General features: G+C 40.1%; 1 protein-coding gene across 1 annotated transcript; it reads right to left on the bottom strand.

Moving 5' to 3' along the window:
* Positions 1-43: 43 nt before the first annotated feature.
* LOC111859890 (prokineticin receptor 2-like) lies at positions 44-5,086 on the bottom strand. The gene is made up of 3 exons (XM_072717538.1): positions 4,829-5,086; positions 3,321-3,795; positions 44-1,839 (listed from the first exon to the last, which is right to left on the bottom strand). The coding sequence occupies exons 2-3, from the start codon at positions 3,749-3,751 to the stop codon at positions 1,155-1,157; spliced, it is 1,116 nt and encodes a 371-aa protein (XP_072573639.1). The 5' UTR covers positions 3,752-3,795; positions 4,829-5,086; the 3' UTR covers positions 44-1,154.
* Positions 5,087-8,355: the final 3,269 nt, after the last annotated feature.

Raw genomic sequence — 8,355 nt, 5'->3', positions numbered from 1 at the left:
AATATATTACATGGCTATGGTAAGCTAAATGGCAGGGAAGGCTTACAAGAAAAAGACAGGTGACAGATTTCTAAGGCAGTCTAAACTAGATAAAGATAATCTTTATTGTCATTGTCACTTGGACAACGAAATTGAAAATGCAATTCGACTGAATGTGAGGCATAAAAAGAGTAATAAAATATTACAAAATATACAAATTGCACTGAATACTGCATTGACTGTACAGATTGCACTGAAAAACCATACTGCACTGATTAAATATAAGAAATGAACTGTTATGTTTTGCATTTAAAGCTATGATTGCTTTGGGATAAAACCTGTTTTTCAGGCGATTTGTCCTGGTTTTCATGGCTCTGTATCTCTTGCCTGATGGCAAAAGCTGAAAGAGACACTGACTGGGATGTGATGAATCCTGTGAAATGTCCAAAGCTTAGATGCTGTCGGAACGACAACAACATATTCCCCAGACAGCCCCATCGCCCCCCCCATCTGATGCTTTTTCCACCCACATCCCGCAATCTCTATCGCACTAATAAGATGTGTCTGTGGCGGCAGACCAGTCCCAAAACCATATGTATTCTCAGGACTGAGAATACAACAATAAGAAAGTTTAATAAACTGACATACTAATACAGATCTTAGTAATAGTTAAAACCCAAATTAAAGGCCCCCGTTGGTGCAGAACATAGAGCATGGGACATAGCTTAGCATTCATATTTAAGAATTTATTAGACTATATATATATTAGTCATTGAGACATGTCCAGCGGTTCTCTCCAGTACTGTAGCTGAGTCATTAACTGGGACTGCAGGGTCTTCTTGATGGAAGGTTCATGCTGGAGGGACATGGCATGCAGGCTGTCCTAGCTTGTGTCCGGTGACACGTGGCACTGCTGGATGCGCCTGGCCATCTGAGTGTCCTTGTAAAGTGTCTTGGCACTGATGGAGCTCCAGCGAATGTGCATCTTGTGGCCTCCCATCTACAACTTGTTCAGCACCAAGTCTTGGATGGTCCTGTCTTGCTTAGAATATTGGCTATTTGAAGCCAGGATGGTCTAGAATGATTAATGATATTTGTGTATAAATATGAATATTTCCTTTTCATATCCATTAGAGTGCCTTGGGACTTGTGATCTTACTGGCCATGTTTTCTGTTCATTGACGGGCAGTGGGCTGGCCAGCTAGGTGGTTCTGTACATTCATTTGCTCAGGGGTGAGAGTTGGGGACCAGCGGAGACAGCAGCGGAGCAGGGACCTGCACAGGTAGCGGCCAGCCTTACGCTTAGCGAAGATGAAGAAGACCGTGTTCATGATGCTGTTGCTCATGGCGATGCACTCAACCAGGTAGTAGAGAGAGACGGAGTGAGTGACACGCAACAGCAACCTGGGAAAGAAATCCCGGATGATGGTGTAGCTGTAGTAGGGTGCCCAGCACAGCACGAACGTGGCCAGAATCCCCAGCAGCACCAGCATTGTCCTTCGCCGAGCCCTCAACTGGCCCTGGACCTGCAGCGTCTGGACTCCTGGAAGATGCTTGAGCCAGAGCTCTTGGCAGATTCGAGTGTAGCACCCAGACATGGCAAGCACAGGGATGAGGAACTGGGCTACGAAGAGGAACAGGAAGTAGGACTTGTAGAGTGTGGCCTTGTCGGCTGTCCAGATCTGGACACAGTAGATCTTCTGGCCAGGTGACCCATGGAAGGAATCGAACATGGTTTGTGTGCTGAAGTAGGCAGAAGGCAAGGCCACGAGCAGGGACAGAGTCCAGGTGACAGCCAGGACACACCAGGCTTTTTGAATGCTCATCCTGGGCCTCAATGGATACACTATCACCAGATACCTGTGATATAAGAGTGCTAAACTCAGACAGAGATACAGCCATGGAAAATCCATAAATAACAGAAATGCAAACATTAATGCACTTTTCTCTAATATTAGGTAACGATTAACTGCACTTCATAATGCATTTATTATGCATTTATAAAACGTCCTTCATAATGCATTTATAGAACATTCATAAGCAGCATGTAAGTATACCTTAAGATCCTAATATTCCTTAACAGCTTTAATGTAGATTAATAACACGCAGTATACAATTATACGATTATAATCATTGTTATTTCCATAAAATGTTATTAATGCATATTAAAGTTTTTAAGGTATGTTTGGATGTTAAGGTACTGTATACTTACATGCTGTTTATGAATGTTCTATGAATGCACTATGAAGGTGCACTGAATGTTCTATGAATGCCGTATAAAGGCATTATCAAGGTACAGTTAATGTGTGATAATATGATGAAAAACATTGTGACATAAGTTATTGTTGTGTTTTTTTGTGATTTAGATTAATGTCTGATTTGTCATCCATAGCTTATACACCAGTTAGTTAAACTGGTGAACAGATAAAGTCTAAACGTCAAGTGCTAACCAACGTCCACAAGAATTTAATAAATTGATGCAGCACAAAAAAAACACAATCACAATGCTATGAAGCCCCACAGTCGCCCCAAAGTAAAATACACACCAGAGAATATGAATAAACCACATGTCAAACAGCTCTTCCATAAAGATTGTCCCTGAAGCCTGGATCAAATGTAAGCTAAAAGTCCATGATCACCAGTTTCAATAAGGGAATGATTAGTGTATGAATCTGGTGGATAAAGGTCTCACTTAAGCTTCATTATCCACCAACGCAGTGCTGGTGCCGGACTTTTTCTGAATCAGGTGTTGTGCTGAGTTCTGCACCCCTGCCGTGAAATGCACTCCCAGTCAGGAGCGCGCACAGCTCTTTACTTTGATTCGAAAGGGGGAAAGACGTAGTTCCGTCAATCTAAATGTGCAACAGAAATATTACATTGCGCTTGCACATTTAGAAGATGTTTATCACTGTTTCGCTTCACGAAAGCTGCATTTAACCCATATAAAACTGATAAACTGTGACATGTAGACGATGAACCCCGAACGAGAACATAGGTTATTTATTTGTCTTGTCATTGGTTTACTAGTTTCTTTGGTTATTAAAGCCAATGACTTCCTTGTTCATAAACAGCATGTAACCAGTTCATGATTTCTGGTAACAGACGTTGCTGTTTAATTTTTGTAATATACTTTTTTGGTGCTTTAATCACCAAAGAAAGAATGCCATTCTGTCCCATTATATTCGAACGAAGACCGACATTCTACGGCTGATATCTCCAAAACTAGGCAACTCCCAGCAGAGCAACATAGATTGATAGATAGCACTAAAGCCCCTCGAAAACACATCTTTATCACTTTTGGGGTGAACTGCCACTTTAAGACTCGGAGTGAGAAAAGTTACCTGTCAATGGCGATGACCATTAGGGTGTCTGTGGAGACATAGAGAGACACGGAGCGCAAATATGACACGGCCGAACACATGACTTGCCCGAAGATCCAGGACAGGTCCCTCAGCACATAGTAGTGCATCTCGAAGGGACAGCACACCAGCGCCACCAGCAGATCGGACACTGCCAGATTGGCGATCAGTAGACTGGAGACACTGCACAGCTGCCTGCTGCTGGCCAGGGCCCAGACAAAGAGCCCATTTCCCAGCCCGCAGATGAGCATGATAGCCACCAGTACCATCCCGATGAACACGCGGATGGCAATGTTGGCTCCATCTCCAGGGCCCCCCAGAACTTCTCCATAGTCACAATTCCCACCCCAGCCTGAAAGGTTCCTCACAGAGGGGTCAGAGAGGTCAACAGATGTTCTACAAGGATCATCCATTGAATGAGGTGGCTATAGTACACCAGTCTACTCCTGTTTATTTCCTGGAAGACAAAGAAGGCCTAAAATGAGAGTTTCTGTCATAAAGGTAATGGCAACAATTAAAGCAATTATATAAATGCACTATACATACCCTCATAATGCACTGTAATACATTCATAAAGTAATATAAACATGTCTATAAATATATGGTAACACTTAACAATAAGTGCACCTTCATAATGCATTCATTATGTATTCATAGAACATTCAATGCACCTTCATAATGCATTCATAGAACATTCATAAGCAGCATGCAAGTACAGCTTAGCATCCTAACATCCCTTAACAGCTTTAATATGCATTAATAACAAACATTACATGATTATACAATTATAATATTTGTTATTATTATATGTTTGTTATTAATGTATATTACAGCTGTTAAGGGATGTTAGGATGTTAAGGTATACATACATGATGTTTATGAATGTTTTATGAATACTTAATAAATACATTCTGAAGGTGTACCGAACGTTTTATGAATGCAATATAAAAGCATTATGAAAGTGCAGTTAATGTAAACCGTTACCAAATATACAAAGGCATAACACGTTACATCCATGTTCATTATGCATTATGAATGCTCTCAGACACACAGAGATGGCTTTCAGGTGCAGTTGCTTGCATGTTTCCCTTCCTCACTGAAGAAATGTAGTTGAATCTTTTTTTAAGGGTCCAAAGCACGAAGTGCTTATGGACCATTATTTTCATTGTTTTCACTGCCTGACTTCAGGAGCATATGATGCAATGTCTACCAGAGGCCTACTGCATGTCACTTAAATACTAATATTTTTCTTCTTGACCTGCTGTCTACTATACTGTATGGATTAAACTCTTTAATACAACTCTGAATCTGAGCAATTATAAGTCAGATTTACAGTGGCTGAAATAACTGTCTAATTGGCTGGAATAACTGACTTGAATGTAAAATAACACAGCAGTCATTCAATGTTCCGATACAACCACAAAGTGTAATTTGAAGTGTATAGATGAATAGATCCTGGCTGACAAGGAAGAGAAGTATAAAAAACTGACCTGGCACAGATGCCTCCTGTCCCCTCACACACGCTGCCACTGCAGACACACGGAGACACACGGCTTTCAGGTCGGCACAGAGCTGCCCGGATACAGTTTAGCATGGATGGTGACAGTGGGGCATTTCTGGTATCAGTTTAGCAAAAGCTGGCTGGTCACCAGCAATCAGAAAGGACACGGTTTCCTGCTGGTTGCAGGACCCCCGTCTTTCATCAGTCTTCCCATCCTCTTCTCAGTCACTTGCTCATTCACTGAGTCTCAGTGAGTCACCCTCTCTTTCTCTTCCTCCCAGCAGTGTCTCATTTTCAGGATGGACCTACGTCATTGCACTTACTCTTAGCTGCCCAGATTCTTTGATACAAAAGGAAATTATCTAAACTAGCATAATAATCAGAGATAGCTTAAATGTACTTATGTTAACTATTTTAAATTATTTTTATTTTATTTGAGTTTTCTTCTTATCCAACCATTGTGGTTAAACCACAAGCTTCATCAAACACCACATATTATATACATTTTCAGCTCCATACAGTCCCCTCCAAAGGTCAATTTATTTTTATTTTTTTGCTATACTTTGAAGACATTTGGGTTTGTGATCAAAAGATGAATGTGAGATGAGAGTTCAGAATTTCACCTTTTATCTCCTAATATTTATATCTAGATGTGTTTTACAACATAGAACATAGCACCTTTTGTATCAGACCACCTAATTTTTAGGCGGGCAAAAGTATAGGAACAGACACACTTAAAGTAAATTATAGTAAATGACACCTATTACAGTGGAACCCGCTTATAGTGATCACAGTTATAGTGGTCAACCACTTATATGGATCAAAAAGCTTGGTACAGAATCATTTTTATACAAATACTGTTTAAATTATTTGTTTATAGTAATCAAGTAGTCCACTTACAGTGTTCATTTTGGGTCTTTTTATACATGGCAATGTATGAAAAAATGACAACTATGGTATTGTTGTTCTTTTTACTTTATTTTGATAAACCTACTTTGCCTTGTGGTAATTACCCTGTCTGCTTCTGACTAGTTAATGCTGCGTGCACAGAAAACTTGACGGGAAAAAGAAAGTAATTTTCGCCCAATGAGAAAATATAGACTCATCGAAGCTTATGATAAACTGCCAAAAACTGGCCACGAGATGCCACTGCAAAACTACAATAAAATAATATTTTATGTACATTAATATACTGTATTGAAATGCAGAGCAGACCGAGGAAGCACAGCGGCGGAGAATGAAAAGTTGCTCTTTATGTTACTCCTTAAAGTGGCCACACAATAAGCAACAATAACACGAAAGCCATGAATGACAGGGAAACTAAGGACGGTAAGGCACACACACGGCGGGTAATTACATAATGGCTAAGACATGTGAGGATCAGGCCTGAACCGAGTACAACCACAGTTAAAGGCACACGCAACAACCGGATACACAGCACAACAAATACCTGCATTAAAAATACAAACAGGGGTTATACACAAGACTATATACCAGGGCTATTCAATTCAGGCCCTCGATTCCAAATCCAGGCCTTGTTTTCAGTTCTCCCAGGTAGTTAGTTTAATAATTACTGATTCTGATTGGTCAGAGGCTTCACACCTGGCTCACAGGTGAAGGAAGGCTGGAAAATCAGCAGGGCTCAGCCCTTGAGGACCGTGAGTTGAATAGCCCTGCTATATACATTATACGTAGTTCAGTCATATAATTTGTACAGTACTGTAATTTGAAAAGCTGTACTGTATTTTGAAGGAATCAATAAAATTCTGTAAATAGCGACGCTCTCTGTTTTATTACCTTATATTCATGTAATAAATATACAAATATAAGCTGCCTGAGATATAAAGAAAAAGGAAAAAATCGGTTAAAATGATCATTCGCACCATATGGATCCATAAGTGGATCCATATAGTGCACAATTTCACCCAGACAGACGTGATCACTATAAGCAGATTCCACTGTATTTGGTTGCATATCTCCTACTTGCAGTAAATGCATCAAGCCTGCGATTCATTGACATCATCAAATTTTTGGTTTCTTCTTTTGTAATCATTTTCCAGGCTTTTACAGCAGCCTCTTTCAGTTGTTGTTTGTTTCTGTGGGTTTTCTCCATGCACTCTTCTATTCAGGAGGCACAGTGCATGATCAGTTAGATTAAGGCCTGGTGACTGAGCTGGCCAGACTTAAACTTGCCATTTGTTCCCCCTGAGTTGGCCGTGTGTTTTGGATCGTTGTCTTGCTGCATGACAAAGTTTCTCCTGATTAGTTTGGTTACGTTTTTTCCGACAGACAAAATATTTCAGTAGACTTCTGAATTCATTCTGCTGCTACCATCATAACATCATACCATCATCAATAAAGACTATTGACCCTGTTCCATAAGCAGCTTTGCAAGGGCAAGCCATGACTCTACCTCAATCATGCTTCACAGATGAGCTTATATGCTTTAGATCATGACCAGATCCATTCTTCCTGTATACCTTGGCATTTCCATCCCATTAGTAGAGGTCAGTCTTGGTCCCATCAATCCAGAAAACTTTTTTTTTAAACTCCAATCTGGCTTTCCAGTTCTTACTGCTGATGAATGGTTTATGTCTTGGGGTTGCGGCCTCCATATTCATGCACTCAAAGTCTTCTTTGAACAGGGGACTGTGATACCTTCACCCCTGCCCTGTGGAGGTTGTTAGTGATCTCCCTGACCATTTTGGGACTTTTCTTAACAGCTCTTGCAATGTCTCTATCATCAGGTATTGTTGTTTTCCTTGGCCAACAGTCAGTGTCTGTTGCTCAGTACACCAGTCATTTTTTATTTTTATAAATTGTTATATTAGCTATGCCCAGTATGCGTGCAATGTATCTGAATAATTGTCCCTCTTTTCTCATCTTTAAAATGACTTGCTTTTCTCCCACAGAGAAACTCAAGGCTAAATCCAAGATTAAACATTCAGAGCAGTTTATTATTTAAACCAGTGTTTCTCAATCCAGTCTGCAGGGAAGAACAATCAGTTTTTATGGGAGCTCGGAGGGAGCAAAAATGTGGACTGTCTGGCAGGGAGCTCGGAGGGAGCAAAAACATGAACCTAAGGTGCTATGTTGGTAAATGCATCTAGATGTAAATACTCTGAAACAAAATTTGAAATTCTGAACTCTTGTCTTATATTCATTTTTTCATCTCAAACTTAAATGTCTTCAGTGTATAGCAAAAAGAAACGAATAGGCCTTGTCGCTCCAATACTCTCTTGACTGTGATAAGTAGTTACATTTTGGCTTTAAACTCATTGTTGCCATTTTTGTGTTACTAAAATAAAGACCAATCAGGTTATTGGTAAAGTTCATATATATTTTATGTATATTTTGAAGGGTGGGGGATTTCACAAGGCAGTTTTTTATACAAATCTGATTCCTCTTTGCTCCATTACCCCAGGCTGAAATTAATGCTATTATTTAAAGTACTGTCATCCCTTGGCAGTAACAATAACCCTTCGTACACTGTAACACAGCTTTGTCTTGTGTGAG

Source organism: Paramormyrops kingsleyae, chromosome 10, assembly GCF_048594095.1.
Source record: "Paramormyrops kingsleyae isolate MSU_618 chromosome 10, PKINGS_0.4, whole genome shotgun sequence".
NCBI lineage: Eukaryota > Metazoa > Chordata > Actinopteri > Osteoglossiformes > Mormyridae > Paramormyrops > Paramormyrops kingsleyae.
The sequence above is the reverse complement of the archived record's forward strand: the minus strand, read 5'-3'. Positions and strand labels throughout refer to the sequence as shown.